The sequence below is a fragment of the Symphalangus syndactylus genome, chromosome 19, assembly GCF_028878055.3.
Source record: "Symphalangus syndactylus isolate Jambi chromosome 19, NHGRI_mSymSyn1-v2.1_pri, whole genome shotgun sequence".
Taxonomy (NCBI): Eukaryota; Metazoa; Chordata; class Mammalia; order Primates; family Hylobatidae; genus Symphalangus; species Symphalangus syndactylus.
The window spans coordinates 21635610-21656987 of NC_072434.2; the positions used below are offsets into that span (position 1 = coordinate 21635610).

The 21378-nt window shown below is 54.6% G+C and overlaps 1 protein-coding gene across 1 annotated transcript; it reads left to right on the plus strand.

Moving 5' to 3' along the window:
• The first annotated feature begins 263 nt into the window (after positions 1–263).
• LAD1 (ladinin 1) lies at positions 264–18342 on the plus strand. The gene is made up of 10 exons (XM_055234519.2): positions 264–667; positions 10214–10357; positions 12361–13201; positions 13728–13832; positions 14695–14738; positions 16211–16283; positions 16389–16526; positions 16864–16950; positions 17234–17308; positions 17667–18342. The coding sequence occupies exons 1-10, from the start codon at positions 630–632 to the stop codon at positions 17670–17672; spliced, it is 1551 nt and encodes a 516-aa protein (XP_055090494.1). The 5' UTR covers positions 264–629; the 3' UTR covers positions 17673–18342.
• The last annotated feature ends 3036 nt before the right edge of the window (positions 18343–21378 follow it).

The window sequence follows — 21378 nt, forward strand, 5'->3', positions numbered from 1 at the left end:
CAGCTCAGAAAGCAATGCGCCATTCATCTCAGCGAGGCCTACTGGGGCGGTGGGCCCGGGTGGGTTCTGAAGCCTGGGAGTGGGGAGGGCGCTCCCGGGGAAAGGGCCCAGAAGGCGCGGGCGCTCTAGACCCGAGATTACAGTACCTGAGCTAACTTTTCCCCTGGGCTTCCTGCTCTTGAGCTTCTCTGGGCTAAGTCGGGTTCCCGGCAGGGGTCCCCGCCCCCAGCCCAGCTCCCCGGCACTCCGGGCCGCGACACAGCGCGGGAGGCGGTCCAGCGCCAAGCTGGTCGGACTGGTTCTGAGCAGGAAGTCTCCCGCCCTCGCCCCAGGCAGCCGACCAGCCCCACGCAGGCCCCGGGCGTCCGTCGGTCGGTCCCGCGATCCGTCCGACGGTCCACCCAGCGCTTGCGGCCTCGCGGCCGGGCCGGCCTGGGCTGCGATCAATGCAGCTTTGTCTGGGACGCCCACGTCCCAGAGGCCGCTCCCGGGTCGACAAATCGGAGCGCGGCCGGGGCGCGCGGGGGTGAGATAAGCGGCCATGTGACCCCACCTGGGCTAGCAGGGGAGGGGCGCCAGGTGAGGCGGCGGCCGGCGGGGCGCGGGCGGCCACGCGGGGCTCCTGCAGCATGGCTGTCAGCAGGAAGGACTGGTCCGCGCTGTCCAGGTGAGCGCCGGAGGGAGCCGGGAGGGGCGGGGGGTTGGCGGGGAGCCTTTGGGTCTCCTCTCCCAGGGCACCGGCCTCCTCCCCGCCTGGGACCCTGACACTGAGGCTGGACCCTGATCTTGCTGCGACTCGCGGGAGACAGGATTGGGGCCAAACTTGGGACCCCTGAGGTTACAGGGTGGGTCTTCTCCCCTGGGTGTGCTTGGGGGAAGGCTGGTCCCCAGTCTGGACGCCCCCTGGGGTATGGCCCCCCTGTGGAAGGTGGAAGCGGAAGAAATGTTTTGGGGGATCGTGGAGGTGTTCAGGAGTAACCTCCAAGCCTCATTCCTGAGAGAAGCCTCTCTCACTGCCCCCGTGTGTCTCTGGAGGAGACGACCCCTGGGAGGTGTCCCACAGCCCCTCTTGGGAGGGAGAGCAGGGAGAGCTGTCTTGGAGGGGTCAGTGAAGAGGACTGGAGGGAAGCAGACCCATCTCCCACTAAGGACGCTCAAAATCTCAGCATGGCATTTTGGGGTGGCATCTGGGCTGGGAACCTTAAGATAGTTGCCATCCCCATCTGTGCTGCTGCAATCTTTACTTGTACACTGGTCTCCTAAAGGGTCAGGGGATGAGGCATCCTATCCCTGCTTGCTGGACATCCCATCAAGGTCCGAGAGGCCTGGGGAAGGTGGGCGTTGAGAAGGCAGCACCCCTCATGGAGATTGGTGACCTCTAGCGACTTCTCTTGGAGCGACCCTGCACCTCTCCCAAGAAGGCCCCCTGTGAGCATTTTCACCTCATTCCTCCACTGGGCGCCCCCCTCCCCCATCTTGTCCCTAAGGAAACTGAGGCTCCTGCTGTAGCCCAGAGCTGGAGCCTGCTCTTTTGATCCCTTTCTAGCCAGGTAGATATTAGCCTCTTGGCTCCTTCCAGGTGGGCATTTGGGTCTTGGCCTTTCCTGAGCCAGAGCTATCTCTGCCAGGTGCAGACCCTCCAGCCATTTGGGTCCTGTAGGCTTTCCCCATCAAGGCATCTTTCACAGGTTTTTCCAGTGCTCTAGTATGTCCTCTACCCACCTCCTGCCCTCCCTTAATAAGGGCTCCAAAACTACCACATTGTCTCAGGCTTAGCCTCTCCATAGCAGCTCATCGCCTGGGACTTGGGGGCTACCTCCCCAGACCCTCAAGACCTCACAGTGCTCTGAAGCACTGTGGGCAGCCCATGGGCTCTAGAGAGGGGAAAAGGTAAGCCCCACAAATGGAGGGAACTCAGTGCTCTGGAAAAGAAACCCAGGCTGCTACAGAGGAAGGTCTGTGCTGAGGGTGCGGCTGAGGAGTCAAGGTCTTGGACTTTGCATGTGGGTCAGTGTGCCTGGGGGTTGATGTGGGAGTGTCTTTGCTTCTAGACGTGGGCCTACCTGTGCCTATGAATGTATGCTTATGTGTGTGTGTGTGTGGCATACTTGTGGACAAGTGTATTTATGGCCTATGAAGAGATGACAGATCTGTGCGGGGAGTTGGTTCTTATGTTGCTGAGTCTTGAGCTTGTCAGTCTGCATATGTTCAGTTGAACTGTTTATCGAAGAGCTCAGTGCTGTGCGTTGGGTTAAAAATACAAACCAGACACTCCTTCAGAAATTCATAGTCTGGTGGGATATATGTGATTTTGTGTCTGAAAGCATGCCTGGATATGCATGGGGGTGTGTGTGCGGGGAGGCAGCTGGGGCACTGGAAGTTTGAAAATGGGAGCAAGGTCTGGCCTAAGCTTGTCCACTGCTCAGATGGACGTGGACTCATGTGGCTACAGCCAAGTTCCCACAAGATGTCCAGGGTAAGTGCCAGGGAAGCTCTGGGGAACCAGTCCTGCCACAGGGGCCCCTGGCCTGCCCTCCCTGCCGGGTCCCAGCCCTCATAGAGCCCTGTGGGCAGACGCAGCTGCTGCCAACAGTCACCCTGATGAGGCACCTGGAACAGAGGACCGCTCCCGCTCCGCTCCCTGGGTGAACAAGCCTCAGCGGGCAGGCAGGAAAGGGCTGTGAGTCACTGTCAACAGAGCCTCCTGGGCTGGGGAGGATCGTGCTAGGGTGTGACAGCGTGGTCCCAGGTGGGGAGGTGGATGGAGAGGTGGATGGGTAGCTGGGGGCCAGCCTGCAGCCCATCCTTGGCATGGAGCAGAGATTCAAGTCCTCCAGCCCTGGGATGGCAGGCGTGGGGGAAGGGGTGGCAGTGGTGAGCTGGCTGGCTGGGTGCCCTGGTCAGAAGCCTTGTCCTTTTCTCCCTGGACTGGCCTGGTGACCAGTGAGGCTGGGCCAGGCCTGTCTGCAGGGGGTGAGGTGTGGATCTGAGAGTGCCTGGGACTGAACAGCCAGTGGTTAATCATTTCCCTGCCTGGGCCTTGAGCCGCCCTCCTACTTCCAATCACTGCTCTGGGTTCTCCAGACACCTCTCCCTAGACCTTTGGGGCTGGAAGAGACCTGAGTTACCCCCCACAGTGACCATGCAGAAGGAGAGCTTAAGGCCTGCCCTGCTCAGGTTCAGGAGACTGGCCAAGGTCATGGGCATGACCCCCATCCCTCCTCTGTCCTCCCTTCCCTAACCCTAGCCCCCAAGATTTGCAAATTATGCTCCTTGAGCCCCAGGGTTCTACAAAATGCATCTGGGGCAGCCTTCTCACCCTCTCCCAGCTTTAAGCAGAGCAGCTGAGCCTTGGTCTGTTGTATAATGGGCTTCTGTCTATGATTCAATTTGGGAAAATGGGTTCTACTGCTAAACATGACTTTTAACAACCACTTCACTTAAATCCCTGCCATCAGTTGCTGCAGAATAGTTGGAAGTTAGACTTCAGGAAGAAAATTCCCAGGGGAGAGGTCAAAACAAGCCCTCTAGTGAGTAAGAGGGCAGAATGTCCTTTAGAATTATTTAAGAGAAAAAGAGGACCCCTATCCCCAAAGGAGGGAGTTGAAGTCTGGGGTGGGGAGGAGGATAGCAGCATTACGTGGAGACACCGAGAGGGATGTGTGTCCCCAGATGAAGGCCAGGAGGTGGGGGAAAGGGTTGTCAAGAGGGAAGGAGTGGTAGGCAGCTGCCTGGGGCTGTGGCCTCAGCTATTAGGAGCAGCTGAGCCTCCGCAGCTGTTCGGGCCTGCAGGTTTCACCCTGGGCCTGGCTCTGGGGCTTGAAGGTCAATGTTGCATGGGCCACGGGGTTTCCCCAAGCCTCTGCCCTCCCAGGCTTTGCCCTGGGCCCCAGCGTGTCCTGGGGTGGGGAATACCACACCTTCAGATGCCCTCTTGGGCCTCTGCTCCCTCCCTTGAAGATTCAGCTGTTGAGCTCACTCTGGGTTAGGGCCAGCCCTCCCTGGCCATACCTTTTCTGGCACTTGGTATGATGGTTAAGGGTAGGTGCTTTTGAGAGGCTGACCTAGGTTTAAATCTTGGTTTCTTGTTTTTATTAGCTGTGCGATCGTGGGAAGGTTGTTAAGTCTTTTGAGCCTCAGTTTTTTTATATACGAGATGGACAGAGTCTCGCTCTATCACCCAGGCTGGAGTGCAGTGGCGTGATCTCGGCTCACTGCAACCTCCACCTCCTGGGTTCTAAGTGATTCTCATGCCTCAGTCTCCTGAGTAGCTGGGATTACAGGCATGCGCCACCACACCCAGCTATTTTTTTCTATTTTTAGTAGAGATGGGGTTTCACCATGTTGGCCAGGCTGGTCTCGAACTCCTGGCCTCAAGTGATCTGGCCGCCTTGGCCTCCCAAAGTGCTGGGATTACAAGAATGAGCCACCGCACCTAGTGGCTGTTGTAAAGATGAATGCCAGGGGTATTAGAACAGTGACTGGTGTTAGAGTAAGCATTTCCACGTTAGTGTGCTCACTTCCCCCCTTATTCCTTTAGTTATGGATTTATTCGTATTCACCATGTTCAACAAGTGCCCAACACTGTTTCGAGCCCTCAGTTTTTTATTTATTACTGGGGTTTCAACAGCTCAGCCAGCTGTGGGTGTGGTCAGGGGAGAGGCACTCTGGGCTTTGTGGGTCACTTTCCCCAATATTTGGATCCCTCAGCTTTGGAGGGCAAGAGCTGTTTCCAGGCTGTGGACAAGGGATGGGGTGCATCCAGAGGAGGGAGCTGGAGATGTGGCCTCACATGTAAGCCAGTAGAAGTTGGCGTTTCTAAGTCTGAATAAGAAAACCGAGGAGAGGTGGGACTTCGGAGCCTGCCTCATAAGACAGCATCTGTTTGTGTGTAGTGAATGAAGGATGAATGAATGATGAATGCTCAATCTACAAATACCTAGAGCTCACAAGAGTCATGCAGAGGCCCAAGGGAATCTTGTTTAAGTTCCGTGGCCAAGGCCATAGGGGGAAAGTTTGATTTGGGCCCCTCTCCATCTCCCCTGAGGAAGTAGAGGTATGACTGACAGAGGAGGGATTGAGGTTCTCACCAGGAAGAGCTGCCCTGCTGGCAGAATTGGGAGGGTCTGGAAGGTTCTCCTCCAAAGGCACCTCCTTTCCCCTTGGGGTGATGGGTAGGCACTCGCCTTCCCTGGGCAGACAGCCGGGCAGATTGCCTTTGGGGGAGGAGTGGGCTTTGTTCCCCCTTTGTACGCCTCGGCATCGAGGCAGAAGTTTTGTAATTTCTAGGGAGGAGGAGAGCCCAGCACCCCTGAAATTGACACTTACTTGCTCTTCCACATTTGTCAGCACCTGCTGGGTGCCAGGCGCCGTGCTGGGCACTAGAGATGAGACACCCTATCCTGTGGTTTTTTCTCTCACTGCAGGACAACTCAATCACTCTTTGGTTATATAGAGATGGGGGTCTCACTTTGTTGCCCAAGCTGGTCTCAAACTCCTGGGCTCAAGTAATTCTCCCACCTTGGCCTCCCAAAGTGCTGGGATTACAGGCATGAGCCACCATGCCCAGCCAGTCACACTCTTTTCAACCCTCTCAGACCTTCTCCACTCTCTTCTTTGCTCATCAAAAAAAAAAAAAAAAAAAAAAAAGCAAAACTTAAGATCTGTACATTTATGTAAATTATACCTTAACTTAAAGCATTCTTTGAGCCCACATCCTCCTCTAGCTACTGTCCCACTTTTTTTTTTTTCTTTTTTTTTTTGAGATGGTGTCTCACTCTGTCGTCCAGGCTGGAGTGCAGCGGCGTGATCTTGGCTCACTGCAACCTCTGCCTCCTGGGTTCTAGCCAGTTTCCTGCCTCAGCCTCCCGAGTAGCTGGGATTATAGGAGTCTGCCACCATGCCCGGCTAATTTTTGTATTTTTAGGAGAGACAGGGTTTCACCATATTGGCCAGGCTGGTCTTGAACTCCTGACCTCAGGTGATCCACCTGCCTCAGCCTCTCAAAGTGCTAGGATTACAGGCATGAGCCACTGCACCCAGCCACTACTGTCCCATGCTATTTGCTTCCCAAAAGAGTTGTTGATACTCACTAATTCCTTTTTTGGTTTCCATTTACCCCTGCCAGCCTGCTCAGGCTCTGGCACAGCCCTGGCATCTGCTTTTCCTGTGGTACCTGGTGCCTCTGTGCTCACAATTCCGTCTTGGTCTCATTCGCCTCGCAGCAGCATCAAACTGGGGCATTTACTCCCCTGTTCATGCCAACACCCTCCTCTGGTTTCCTTCTAGCTCCCTGGCTGCAGCGTCTTGATCTTTGCTTTTCACTGGTTTCTTCTCCTTTGGAACAAGCCAGAAGCGCAGCTCTTCATCTCCTTCTTGTCCCTCCCCACTACCACCAACAGCCCACCACAGTCCTTCCTCCTCTGGTCTTCCCCATGTTATTAATGGCAGCTCCAGAAACAGCTCAGGCCCAAAATCTAGCAGTTCTTGATTTTTCTCTTTTCCTCCCGCTCCTCCCACCCAACATCCAATTCAACAGCCAACCCTGGTGGCTGTATCTTCAGAACATGTCCCGAATCTATCACTTTTCCCCATATTTTCCGTCCCCACCCCAGTTCAAGCCACCATAGTTCTAGCTCTCGCCTGTGGGATTGCAGGTGCCTTCTGACGGGTCCTCTGTTTCCCCTCTCCCCTGGCCCTTTCAATGTTTTTTTTTTTTTTTTTTTTTTTTTTTTTTCATTCAGCAGCCAGAGAGTTTAAAAAAGAGCGATCCCATCATGTTGTTTCTCTGTGTACCACTCTCCAGGGCTCTCCAGCACACCTGGAATAAAACCCAAGTCCTTTCCCTGGTCTCCAAGGCCCTCTGCTCTGGCCTTGCCTCCCTCTCCAACTTCCCTGTGGGCCACTCTGGCCCTGGCTTCCCGTCTTCCCCTGAATACCCAGCTCCTCACGTGCAGGCTCTGCACTGGCTGGATCCTCCTCCTGGAACACTGGCTGCCGGATCTGGCTCTGCTGCCTCCTCCTCGTGAACGAGGGCTTTCCGAGGGGGCTTCCCCACCCAGCCACCTTCTCTCATATCACTTACTTTGTTCCCTTGTCCTAGTGACACTTAGCCAGTGTCATTTTGTTCATGGGCTCATTTCCTTGCTTATTGTCTGACTCCCCCACGCTGGATGTGTGCTCTGTGAAGGGGAAGACTCTGTTGGTCTCATTCCCAGCTGTTCCCAGCCCCTGGAATCATGCCTGGCACATAGTAGGTCCTCAAAAGTAATTTTTTAGTGAATATTGGCTCAATCCAGGGGATGCTGGACCTAGAAAAAAAATCAGAGAGGTTCATGTGGTTCATCCTTCTCATTTTAGGAGGGAAAACTGAGGAAGAGAAAAGGAAGTAACTTGCCAAAAGGCAGGAGGACTTGGAAACCAGATCACCTGACCTTGCCTTACCAAAGACTCCCTGCGGAGGAGACAGGCTCAGTGGGAACTAGGGCTGGGCAGCAGGAGAGGCTGGGACAGCAAAGGGTAGAGAGTTTGGCGTCTGGCAGTGGCAAGGGGAGGCCTTGCAGTCGTTGCTATAACTCTGGGAGGGAAGACAGAGGCCTTTTCAAGAACCTTTTAACCTGATTTGCAGACAGTGCAGGGGGAACCACAGAGAAGGGCTCCCCCAGCTGACTTTCACAACCTGGTACTCCCCTGCTCACACCCCCTCCTGTCTCCCGGGGTGAAGCTCAGCCTCCCGTCCCCAGCAAACCCTGAACCTCGGTACCTTCCCTCTGCCTGGACTGCCAGCCCCACCCCATCGAAAGCCTGTTTGTTCACTGAGATGCAGCCCTGTTCATCTATTCCATGAGCCTTTTCTGATAATCTTGGCCTATAGCATTTGTTCTCTCACACTGCAGAACAACTTCTGCACTTTGGTTGGGGGAGTTATTGGTGGACACACTTCTTTTTCACTGGATTGTCAATATCTCCAGGGCAGAGACCCTGCCATGTTCTGTGACACCCACACAGTTCCTGACATGGTGCTGGCTTGTCATAGTCATTCAGTTTTCATTTGCTCTTTGGTTGGACTGGAAGGGGTGGGGTGGATGGAGGATGGGCTGGTGGGAGGCAGTAGGTAGAGCAGGTGGATAAAGATGGTGGGAACAGGTGGGAGGCTGAGTACATGGGTATGTGGGCGAGTAGTAAATGGATAGACTGGTGGGGTTGGCTGGCTGGCTATAGAATGCCTGCTTGGCCCCATGAATGAAGGGTGACTGGGGCAGGAACCAAAAGTAGGGTGTGGGGTCCCCTTGCTCCCCAGAAAAGTGAAAGTTGCTGGATTTTCATCCAGATCTGTGGAGCTCCATGGCTCAACTCTTTCCATGAAGCTCTTTCCATCTGAAAGGTGAGGGAGGCTCCAAGAGCCCCTGGGAAGTGAAGGGAAGGCAATATTGGAGTTTTTTCCATGTGTAAACAGTTTTGTTTGTAAGTCTTCCCTTCCCAAAAGCTAAGAAATTCCATGGGGAATTGAGTGAGGAACTATCTCCTTGACTGTCCACTGATGGATATTACCTAAGAATCCCAGGACCAAAAAGAGAAAGGCACTTGGCAAGTTCATCTGTTTCCTTCAGGCAGGACCAGGCCCGCCCTTCCACGTTCCTGGTCACCTCCAGGGAGGGAGGCCCCCCCATTCCCATCCTGGGGTCTAGAGTACAGTTCAACCCAGTGGTTCCTATCTGGGGTGACTTTGTCCCCCCCGGAGACATTTGGCAGTGTCAGGAAACATTTTGGTTGTCCTAGCTGGGGAATGTACTACTGGCACCCAGCAGGTAGAGGCTAGGGATGCTGCTAAACATCCTGTGACCCAGGACAGCCCTGGACACAGAATTGTCTGGCCAAAGTGTCAATAGTGCTGAGCTGGAGAAACCACAGTCTAATCCAAAGCTTTGCAGCTTTACTAGGAATTTAATAGACATATAATTTGAACTACATTTAAAATGTTGTTTTTTTTTGAGATGGAGTTTCACTCTTGCCCAGGCTGGAGTGCAATGGCACTATCTTGGCTCACTGCAACCTCTGCCTCCCAGGTTCAAGCGATTCTCTGGCCTCAGCCTCTTGAGTAGCTGGGATTACAGGCATGTGCCACCACGCCCAGCTAATTTTTTTTTTTTTTTTTGTATTTTTAGTAGAGACAGGGTTTCACCAATTCTTGATCTCTGGTGATCCACCCTCCTCAGCCTCCCAAAGTGCTGGGATTACAGGTGTGAGCCACTGTGCCCGGCCTAAAATGTTAAGTTTTTGAGTAGTCACATTAAAAAAAGTAAAAAGCAGCCCAGCACAGTGGCTCACGCCTGTAATCCCAGCACTTTGGGGGGCCAAGGTGGGAGGATTGCTTGAGCCCAGGAGTCTAGGACCAGCCTGAGCAACATTGTGAGACCTCATATCTACAAAAAATTTAAAAATTAACCAGATGTAATGGTGCACACCTGTAGTCCTAGCTACTCGGGAGGCTGAGGTGGGAGGATCACTTGAGCCTGGGAGGTTGGGGCTGCAGTGAGCTGTGATTGTGCCACTGCACTCCAATCTGAGCAATAGAGCAAGACCCTGTTTCAATAAAAAGGAAAAAACAAAATTAATTTTAATATTATAGTTCATTTACCCCAATATATCCACAATATTGCCATTTTAACACACAATCAATATACACAATGTTTTTCTTTCTTTTTTGAGACAGTCTTGTGTCACCCAGGCTGGAGTGCAGTGACACAATCTCAGCTCACTGCAACCTCTGCCTCCTGGGTTCAAGGATTCTCATGCCTCAACCTCCTCAGTAGCTGGGACTACAGGTGTGCGCCACCATGCCCAGCTAATATATATATATCGTATTTTTAGTAGAGATGGAGTTTGCCATGTTGCCCAAGCTGGTCTCAACTCCTGAGCTCAGGCAATCAGCCTGTCTCAGCCTCTTAAAGTGCTAGGATCACAGGCATGAGCCACCGCGCCTGGCCAATGTACACAGTTCTTAATGAGACCTTTCACTGGTCTTCAAGATCCAGTGTGTATTTCACACAGCATGCCTTGGTTCACACCAGCCACGTTTCAAGCACTTCTGAGCTGCCTGTAGCCAGTGCAGGCCTAGAGGGCATTTGGTCTCTTCTCCCAGCCCTAGAGGAGCCTGCCTCCGGAGGGTCCTGGGTTTCCCCAGCTGTGCTGACCCTCTCCTCCCCTCCCCCAGCCTTGCCCGGCAGAGGACTCTGGAGGATGAGGAGGAGCAGGAGCGTGAGCGCAGGCGGCGGCACCGCAACCTGAGCTTCACCACGGATGATGAGGCTCCCAGGCTCAGCCAGAATGGAGACCGGCAGGCCTCTGCTTCTGAGAGGTAGGTGCTCAGGTTTCTATCCTGATTGATGGGGATGGACTGGTTGCCTCAGACTAAGTGCAGCATATTCAGTCTGCTCAGGGAGTTGGGGCCCAGGAAATGAGGCTGAAGGGTGTGATGATGAACTTCAATTTCCCCACCTTCCCCAGACTCAGTCCTGCCAGCTTCCATCCTCTTCATAACAATGCTTGCTACTTTTTGTTGACCATCCACGAGCCAATACTGTGCTGGACATTTTATGGCCATAGCTCACGTAATCCACACAATGTCCCTGAGAGAGAGGTATTGTTAACCCATTTTACAGGTGGAGAAACAGGGTTGAAAAGTACTTAGGTGACTTGCTGAGATCACGTACCTCAAGAGTGGCAGGGCCAGAATGTGCATCCAGATATGTCAAGCTCCCACCTCCTTCCATTATCCAGGCTGCCTCCCTCTAACCCCAACCCTCTATAATTTACTTCTTTTTTTTTTTTTTTTTTTTTTTTTTTGAGATGAAGTCTCGCTGTATCACTAGGCTGGAGTGCAGTGGCGCGATCTCAGCACACTGCAAGCTCCGCCTCCCAGGTTCGAGCAATTTTTCTGCCTCAGCCTCCCGAGTAGCTGCAACTACAGTTGCCTGCCACCACATCCAGCTAATTTTTGTATTTTTAGTAGAAATGGGGTTTTACCATGTTGGCCAGGATGGTCTCGATCTCTTGACCTCATGATCCACCTGCCTTGGCCTCCCAAAGTGCTGGGAATACAGGCGTGAGCCACTGTGCCTGGCTGCCTTTTTTTTTTTTTTTTTTTTGAGTTGGAGTCTCACTCTGTCACCCAGGCTGGAGTGCAGTGGCGCAATCTTGGCTCACTGCAACCTCTGCCTCCCAGGTTCAAGCTATTCTGCCTCCGCCTCCCGAGTAGCTGAGATTAAAGGCACCTGCCACCACGCCTGGATAATTTTTGTATTTTTAGTAGACACAGGGTTTCACCATGTTGGGCAGGCTGGTCTTGAACTCCTGACCTCAGGTGATCCACCTGCCTCAACTTCCCAGTGCTGGGATTACAGGTGTGAGCCGCTGCACCGGCCTATAATTTACTTCTGAGGAGAAGAAGCTTGGGGCTAGTTTTGCCATCTAGATTTTGGGATTATGAGGTGGGGAAGAGTCTGGGGTTTACTGAATGCCACCTACATGCCAGGACTGTGCTGGGCACCCTCATGAGTCTCATTTTGCTTCCTAACAAGCCCAGTTTGCAGATTTGAAAACTGAGGCTCCAACAGTAAGTTAACTTGCCTGATAGCACATGGAGAGCAGAGTGGTGAGGAAGGAAAATAATCTCCTTTTGCTGGAGGCCAGGTGCTGTGGGTTATGGACAATCCTCTCATGTTGCTTTTGTTTCTTTGGGTCCCCCGAGAAGGGAGAACAGGGCTGTGATGGCCCTCTCCTCTCCTGTCCTCCCCTCCCTCAGCCTTGCACGGGACTGCAGCAGACTCTGGAGGATGTCCAGAGCTGGGCTGCACCAGTACCTGTGGCTGTCACCTAGTCTTGGCTGCACCCACAAGACTGACAGGAGTGTGGAATGGTGCATCGGAAGCCTTAGGTTCTGCTCCCAGCTTCCCCACCAATTAGCTGTGTGACCTTGACAAAATCCCTGGACATCTCTAGTCTTGATCTAAGATCTAAGGGGCAGAGACTGTGCTTATTCCTTTTGATCCCCAATGCCCCATGAAGGCTGTGGCACATATTAAAGCAGTTATTCAGGGTCTGTTGACTGTGTCTGAACATGGAGTCATTGGACTTCATAGGAATTTATAAGTTTTTAAAAAAGCATAGAGTGCTTTGTTCAGATGATACCTTGGAAGTGCAATATATCAAGTGGATAAAGGTGGTGGTGAGCCAGGGAGGCCAGGGCCTGACATCCTCACCTCCTCCTTGGTGGTCCTGGCAGCATCTCCATTGGGTTAGGTATACTTAGGGTCTCTTCCACCTCTGTCCTCTGATTCTGTCTCCCATCTTCTGACTCAGACTACCGAGCGTGGAAGAAACAGAGGTGCCCAAGCCACTGCCCCCAGCCTCCAAAGATGAGGACGAGGACATCCAGAGCATCCTCAGAACACGGCAGGAGCGGAGGCAGAGGCGGCAGGTGGTGGAGGCTGCACAGGCCCCCATCCAGGAGAGGCTGGAGGCAGAGGAGGGGAGGTACAGCTTGAGCCCTGTGCAGGCCACACAGAAACCCCTAGTCCCCAAGAAGGAACTGGAAATCCCACCTCGCCGGAGACTGAGTCGGGAACAGCGGGGCCCCTGGGCCCTGGAGGAGGAGAGCTTGATGGGCAGGGAGCCAGAAGGGAGGAAGAAAGGGGTTCCAGAGAAGTCCCCAGTCTTGGAGAAATCCTCCGTGCCACAGAAGACGGCACCTGAAAAGAGTCCGGTCTCCGAGAAAACCTCCATCTCCGAGAAGGTGCTGGCGTCAGAGAAGGCATCTCTATCGGAGAAGATAGCAGTGTCAGAGAAAAGAAACAGCTCAGAGAAGTCTGTTCTAGAAAAAACCAGTGTCTCTGAGAAGTCGCCGGCCCCAGGGATGGCACTGGGCTCAGGAAGGAGGCTGGTGTCTGAGAAAGCATCCATCTTTGAGAAGGCACTAGCTTCAGAGAAGAGCTCAACTGCAGACGCCAAGCCGGCTCCAAAGAGGGCCACAGCCTCAGAGCAGCCCCTGGCGCAGGAGCTGCCAGCCTCTGGGGGAAGCCCAGCCACCACCAAGGAGCAGAGAGGAAGGGCCCTCCCTGGGAAGAACCTGCCCTCCTTGGCAGAGCAGGGGGCTCCAGACCTTCCGACTGTGGCCTCCCGCCTCCCACCTGTCACACTCCAGGTTGGCAGTGTCCCGTCCCTCCCACCCTTCTACTCTGCCACCTGGCTGGCCCTGCCGGCCGGTCCCACCTAGGTAGTCCCTGGTTCCCTGGCTGCCTCCATCCTCCCACCTGCAGGCTGGCCTTGGAAGTCTCTTTCCTTGACTGCTTCTAGCCATGGTCAGAGCAGGGAGGCTGAGATGGGGCAGGCTGCTGGAGCTTAAAGGGGCACCAGCTGTGGGGCAGGGAGCACCTGGTGCCCCCCACCATATCTTCATCTAAGGCCTGGGCTCCTGGACCCCGGCAGACTAGTGGGGAGCCTCAGATCCTTCTAGAAGCTCCCCTGGAAAGCTCTGCCTGGTGCCCTGGCCCCAGGGGACTTTGTCCGTGAGCCACTCCCACAGCAGATGAGGGAGGCAGGAGAGAAGGCACAGGGCTGTCTCATTCTCCCCTCTTCCTGCAGCTCCTGGGGTGAGCCATGGGGTCTATGGCTGCCACGGCCTGATGGGTCCTAGACCTCTTATGTGACACTCCCCCTGGCCCATCCAGGTGAAAATCCCCAGCAAGGAGGAAGAGGCAGATATGTCCTCACCTACACAGCGAACCTACAGCAGCTCCCTCAAACGCTCCAGCCCCAGGACCATCTCCTTTCGGGTGAGATCCCTGGGCACCCTAGTCTGCGAGCCACTGGAGGGCAAGTGGAGGAAGCCCGCATCCATTACAACATAGGAGCCGTAGGTTAGGTAGGAAGGTCCCCTGGATAGAGAGGAGCTTTGGATTCCCATGGGTGGCCCTGAACAGACAAGGTTGTATTCAGCAGAGAGCAGGTTAGTGACCTGGGAGGTAGGTGCCAATAAACATGAGCAGCCCCACCTAGTGGGCAAGGCCAGGGCTGCATGAAGACTGGACAGCCAGGGCTGGCCCTGGGCTGCAGGGAGGTCCACACCTGCCTTCATCAGTTCCTGGCCTCACCTAGGAGACTTGTCTAGAAGGGGAGGGGAGGAACAGAGAGCAGCAAGGCTCTCCTACTGCTCCCTGCTCTGCCACTGTCCCAATAGTACAAACTATGTGGATTGGGGAAATCTCATCTTGCTTTGTCCTGGTGTTTATTCTTGGTTCTTCTGTTCACCGGGTCATTCACTCAATCATTGGGTATCATGCCTCTAATGTGTGCCAGGCCCTGGAGAGGTGGCCTGATAGTGACTGGTGCCCCCACAGAGCTCATGGGCAGTGGGAGGCAGATAGGAAACAGGTGGTTACAGGTGCCCTGCGAAGGAAGTCTGAAGAAAGGCTTCTGACCCCTATTAGTGGGTGGGAACCTGTGTCTTCTGGATACAAACAAGGATCTTTAACAAAGACTTGTCTACATATTTCTTTGGTGGGGTTGACCCCTGGTAGAAGGGGTGGGAGGTCTGAAGAGGAGGAGGACATGTCTTGAGAGCTGGGCTCTTCACTCGAGGGGGTCACCGATTTCCCAGGGACTCCCAAACAACAATGCCTTTCCTTCTCATTTCAGATGAATCCCAAGAAAGAAAACTCGGAAACAACCCTAACTCGCAGGTGGGAGGCCTGGAGGCTCTGGTTCTTTCCTATTTGGCCATGTTCAGGCTATTTTCTCAGTACCTGCACCCGCCCTCCTTGTGCCAGGCTGTGCAGTAGGGCACATGAGGGGAAGGTGCAGTCCTTGCCCAGGCCTCCAGATCTGGCAGGGGGATGGGATTAACAGAATGGACTCAGGCGGGATGAGATGGAACAAGGACGGGGAAGGATCAGGGAGAGCTGCTCGGAGGAGGCAGGGCTTGGGTGGGGCCCCAAAGGGGGATGAGGGTTTAGCCTTGAGGTTAGGACAGGGAAACGGGGCTTTCTGGGAGGGAGACCACGAACAGTGTAAGGGAGGGGAAGCGCCTGCTCCAGCAGGCCTGGTGGGGGGGGCTGTGGGTCTGCAGGTTTAACAAAGATTCCTGGGCTTGATGGTGTTGATGCAAGTAGCCTGAGGACTATGCTTTGAAAAAAAAGCAAAACTGAAATAGGATCTGAGAAGCAGATGTGCTTATGTGTTAGGAATGTCATCCACTCATGCTGTATTCATCTGCCCCGTGAACATTTACTGGAGCCTACTACATTAGGCTAGGCCTGGGGGCTGGGGTGGAGGTGGAGGAGGAGGAGTACAAAGACAAATGACACAGCTGCTGTCCTCAAGCAACTCACACCCACCCAGCAAACCTATAGCAGCTCTCTCAAACATGAGACCATTACATACTGGCCAACCAGGGAGGGACAGGGACACAGACACAGGAATGTGAACCCAGGGCTAGGAGCTCAGGAGTAGCTGCACCTGCTCGGCCTGTGAGAGCTGGGGAAGGTGTCATGGAGCAATTGATTTTCCATGAACTAGTAGGAAGTTTGCTCATGTAAAACTGGAGGAATAGCATTTTAAATAGAGGGATCAGCATGTGAAAAGGCAGAGTGAAGAGCATGGTGTCCAGCTGGCTGGCACACAGGCATACTGTGGGGGAGGGAAGGGGAGGGCCCAGATTACTAGAGTCTTGGGTGCTGTGCCAAGGCCTGCGGGGTCTGAGCTGGAAGGACAGGATCAGATTTGAGGTAGGAGCAGCCATGTGGAGAGCTCACGGTGGCAGGCCAGGAGAGCAGGTAGGTGGCGATCGATTGCTGTGATGGGGAAGATGGAAAGGAAGGGCCTGCTTCGGGAGGTGTTTTGCAGTGGAAATGACAAGGTATGGAGGAGAAGGGATGTCCTATTGAATGGGACATTTCTCGGAAGTGGAGGGAAATCCCTGGAGTCTCTAAGTTCCTCACCTTGGCCGAGTCAACACAGCCTGCTGTGTGATGGAGGGCCACAATGAGAACGTGGCCTCGGTGGAAACTGGCCTAGTGGAACATGGCCAAATAGGAAACTGTGGCTCTTGGCCACAATGAGAACGTGTGATGGGGCTGCTCCTCAGGCCCTGGGGGCAGGCCTGGTCTCCCTGGGTGTCTCACTTGGCTCGCCTGTTCCATCTTCCATCCTGCAGTGCCAGCATGAAGCTCCCAGACAACACAGTGAAGTTGGGAGAGAAACTGGAGAGATACCACACGGCCATACGGGTGGGTGGGGGCTTCTCCCAAGGGGCGGAGGGTGGAGGATGAGTAGTGGGCATGGCCCTTGCGCCTCCCCAGCATGGGTCAGCTGTTGGTGTTCTTGGTTCCCAGAGATCAGAATCTGTCAAGTCTCGGGGTCTGCCTTGCACTGAGTTATTCGTGGCTCCTGTGGGTGTAGCCAGCAAGCGCCACCTCTTTGAGAAGGAACTGGCGGGCCAGAGCCGAGCAGAACCAGCCTCCAGCAGGAAGGTGAGGGGCTCAGGCCCCACCAGGGTCCTTAGGGTGATTAGCCCCGACATCTCCAAAACCCAAATCTTGGCTGTGGCAATGCTAGAAAACTGTGTTTTCATGTGTCAATTAATGTTGGCAGAACCTTCACTTGAGTTCCCATTCGCGTTCCTGAGCCCATCTCCTTAGCTGGGCACACAGCTCCCTGGGGGAAGGGGAGGGGGCTGTCCCAGGTATATGTGGCACGTGCTGGATGCATAGGGGAGTGAGGGAGAGTCCTATCCCATTCCAGGGCCTCTGAACATGCCTCGCTGCTGCCAAGGGCCCTAAACCCTGAGATGGAAGGTTCTCTTTTTAGGAGAACTTGAGGCTCTCAGGGGTTGTGACATCAAGGCTCAACCTGTGGATCAGCAGGACCCAGGAGTCTGGAGATCAGGACCCCCAGGTATCCTCACCCTCCCTGATGTCTCTTACTGTGGAGCCTTTGCAGTGGGATGATTGGGGACAGAGGAGGGACAGCTGGGAGAGGAGTCATTTCAGGAGTGGAAGCAGTGGGGAATAGATGGGCGTGTGGGTCAGACTCTGGCAGAGAGGAGGGGTGGGTCTGGATTCCTTTTCTCTTTTGGGAAGAGAAAGGACATCCTGGGTTGGGTGCTGGGCCTGGGGGATCCCTAGCCCTTTGGAGCATGGTCTTAGTCCCTGGTCTCCACCCTGATACCCTCAATCAGGAGGCACAGAAAGCGTCATCTGCTACCGAGAGGACTCGGTGGGGACAGAAATCTGACTCCTCGCTGGACGCTGAGGTGAATGGTGGGGAGGAGCCTGGCCCTACGGCAGAGGGCCACAGTGTACTGTGGGAGACCCCATCGCCCCCGTGTGCACACACTAATCAGCCTGCAGTGGCACAGTCCACCCAGAACGCCCCCATCCCTGCTCATGCAGATTGGTCTGAGCCAACCGTGAGAACAAGGTTGAGCCCTCAGCTGGTTGTGCTGCCTGCAGCTCTACAGAGCCCCTGCCCCTTCAGCTGGCAGATTGCAGGGCTCTGACTCATTGTGGGTGTGGGGCTCGGGCAAAGGGATGCCTTCCTATCCAGTGGCCCCCTTCCCCTTCCATCCCTGATACCCCATTGCCTTGTGCTAACAGCTCTTTGCCCCACAGGTGTGACAAGCCCTGCCAAGACAGACCTGCAAGTCTTTGTCTCAAGGAACCTCCCTCATGCCAGGCCCCTGCCTCTCACAGCAGCACCCTTTCCTCTCATTGCCCCTGTTCTCTTTTTGCCTGTGGATCTGTTTGGCCAGGGCCCCTGGGGTCAGGAATATTTGCAAGACTCAGCTAGCTCCTTCCCAGCCCAGCCTGTTGGGGCTGGGACTTTCTCACCCCGCAGCAGGCACAACAGATGTTGGGACCCAGCCTCTGCCCAGGGCACAGCACAAGTGCACATCAGCACCATGGGGCCTATGTCTTGCCCAGAGACCTCTGCTCCTTCCTGCTCACATCCAAGGTCAGGGCACAGCGTCCCTCAAGAACTCCAGAGTCACCTGTCTCATGGGCTCCCATCAAGTACCTCTGTGTCTATGATGTCCCCCTTCACTGAGGCCTGGACCCGTCCATCTTTGTCCCTGGGGCTTGCTCCCAGCCACTGAGGCCCACTCTGGCCAGATGGAGAAGCAGCTGCCGTGCGTCTTCCCTGTGCCCCATCTCCCTGCTAGGTTCGCCCCTCCCTTCCCTGGCCTGCTGCCGTGGCCAGGATCTAAGTGCCTTTTTATGTGCAACCATTACCCATTCTCTGAAAAACCTGTTCTCAGGAAGGATCTGATAAACTCATTTACTCTCAGGTGTAAGTGACTGATGAGACCTTAAAAGCGAATTCCTCTCTAGAGGCCTTGCTTTCTAGCAGAGGTCATCTGAAGTGTGTGAGGAGGATCATTTTCCTCATCCCCACCTCTTCTCACATTCAGGTGGTGGCTTGCCACTCAGCAGTCCTAGCTTGGTGACTGGGGAACTGCCACACACAGGGCCAGGCCTATCCTCCTCCCCCACAAGCCCCCTCCAACCCCCACCCCCATGCTCCAGACATCATGGCCCCTGTGAGCTTGGAGAATGATGAACCATCAGAGAATCTAGAACCAACCAAGCTAGGAACATCAGCCTGGTGCCCTGTTAACCCCTTAAAGCTGTGGTTTACAACTTTTCAAAAATTTAAATCATTAAAACTCTCCATCTTGATTGACTGCCCTAGTTTTACCCAGAATCAGCTGGGGATGCGGCCAGGTGCAGAGCCCCCTGTCCACTCCCCCTTTGCGTGCCTGGGGACGCTCCAGGTCTTTTTGGAACACGACCCTTAACATGGCTCCTAAGGGGGTATCACCAGTCCAGTTCCCCAAGTGTGTGGGGGATGAGCCCTAGCCCTACTCTGTGACTCTGGGTGAGGGTTCCTCAGATCTGTGCCCCAGGAGACAGGCCCTCAAAGTGCCATCTGTGCAGAGGTCCCAGTGCCCCAGGCTGACCCACCTCTGGCCAGTGAGTCTCCTGTGCCTGAGTGAGGGACATCGGGACCTGGGGGCCCTGCCCCAAGCACCTCCCACCCACTGCTAGTGCTGGGGCTTTGTGAGTGTTCCAACTTCACAGCTGAGAGTTGGAGGACAAGGCTAGGGCAGGGCCGAGGAATGGATTGAGTCCTGCCTAAGCCTCGGGACATCTAAACAGCTCTGTCTCTGCCCAGACCTTAGGTGTGACCCCGAGCCATTTTCCTTTTCTGAACCTCAAGCAGATGGCCTCAGAGGACTTTCACATGTTCATGCCATGATAGGTGAACTTTTCCAGTAAACAAAACTGTCCCCACACAGAGGAGAGGCTCCCGGAGGCCTTCACCTGGCAGAGCCTGACCCTGGAGTAAGAGCCTAGGAAGACACTGAGGGGCCTGTTCCTGCAGCTGCAGCCTCAGCCGGGCCCTTCATGCCTGCACCCCCCTCCCCTGGGGTGCCCAGTGGGGGCTGGCTGCTAGAGGAAATGTCAGGGGGTGCCACAGCACAGCCCCCTCCCCTGTGAATCCAGCACGTGAGGGCCCTGCCCTCGTTCCTACTGGGGACGCAGCCAGTAAACAAGGAGACCAGGGTGTGCCCAAGATGACCTCAGCTGGGGATAGATGAGTGGTAGCGACTGGGTGTCCAGGCGGGTGGGGAGGCCTCTGGATGGGTGACATTGGGCACCTTCTGGAGACAGAACAGGGCTCCCACACAGCACTCCTGGCTGCACCCTCCTGCTCTCTTTCCACAGGGGCGCTGTGCCCCACAAGTGGCTCGTCCTATTGTGGATCCTCAAATTTACGTGCACTGTTTCAGCATAAGCTTCTCATTCCACTCTAGCTTTGTTTTCTCTTTACATCCCTTTGCAAGGACAGGGATATAAAAAAAAAAAAAAAAGGGCTAAGAGTAAACCCTCCTATGCCCAGGAGTGGCTGCTGCATGGGAGCTGGATTTCCTTATCTGAGTGGCTGTCTCACAGTGCTCTGAACGAAGCTCCTGCCTTAGAACAATTCGAAGCCGTACACGTGTGGCCTATGACACCAAGGATCTACTGGGCTCTTCCCATGGGGCTCTGTAGTGATCTAGGTGCCCAGATTCCTCTTCTAGGCATCCATGCAAATAAACTGTGGCCTGTTTGAAAGGTTATTGGGCTTACAAGGAACAGTAACCCACCCTCAAGTTAAAAAAGAGTTTGGGAAAAGTAATTCCGAATTCTACGTTATTCCAGGCCAGAACCCAAGGCAAGGCTGGGCCCTGCTTCGTGCGCTAGAATGGGAGAGAGAGATGATGGGGCTCCCCCCACTTTCTTGACAGCCTGGCTTCTTCCTCGCTATCCCTCAGGAATCTGTCCCCTCCATCTGCCTGTCTCTCTACAAAGTCCCCCTGCTTCCCTGTGGTCCTCCTCAGTTCCACGATGCTGGCCAGCAGGCGGTTGGCTTCAGCTTGCCCTGCCACAGATCTGCTGGCAGTGTGGAGGCCCACGTGGCAGGGGATAAGCCTGGAGCTGGGCAATCAAGGCCACTGGACTCAGAGACCACAGGGAACTATGGAGGGGATGGAGTCAGCTGAGTGATGGGACAAGAGTCTGACAGCAGCATGGGTGTGGAGCAAATGGAAGTCACCTGTGCAGAGGACCCTTTCAAGGACATTAGTGGTGGAGGCAGCATAGTAGCTCCCAAGGCAGAGGGATTGAGAGAAGAGTTTGAGGACTGGGAGGGCGGGACACATGATTGGGTGATGGGAGAAGGGGGCAGAGAATAGCGAGATTGCTTTCTTTGCCCATGGAGAAACAGGAGTGTGGATCATGAATGGGCAAGATCTTTAAGTGCCAGGGGGGTCATGGGGGAGGGGAGGGCCTGCTCCAGAGGAGGACCATTCCTGCTTCAGAGCCAAGGAGGACCTAGGCTGTGAAGATTCAGAGAGAGAGATGGAGGGGAGAGTCAGCTCAGCTGCCAACTGGCTTGCTTTCCTCCTGTCTCTTTCATTTTCATGATCTACCGAACCCTGCAATGGGCCAGCCCTGAACATACAAGTGCATGTGCATGGTCACACACAGGCAAGCAAGCAAAACCCCTGGGCCTGACCTATGCATCTGCAGTCTAGTAGGTTTAGCAGATCATAGTCCTATACTGCTTGATTTTAAAGCTGTTAGGGGATGAACTTTGACAGTCTGCATCACCCCTCTCACACATTGAGCGCCTGTTCAAGGTTCTTGACTGGAAGTTCTACCTTGTATCTGGCCTCCTGCAGCAGTTTAAGTCCATTCCCTGTGAGGAGGTTGTGCCACATGGCTTTGGGGGTCATGGAGAAGACCCACCTTGCAGATGTCCTCACTGAGGCTGGCA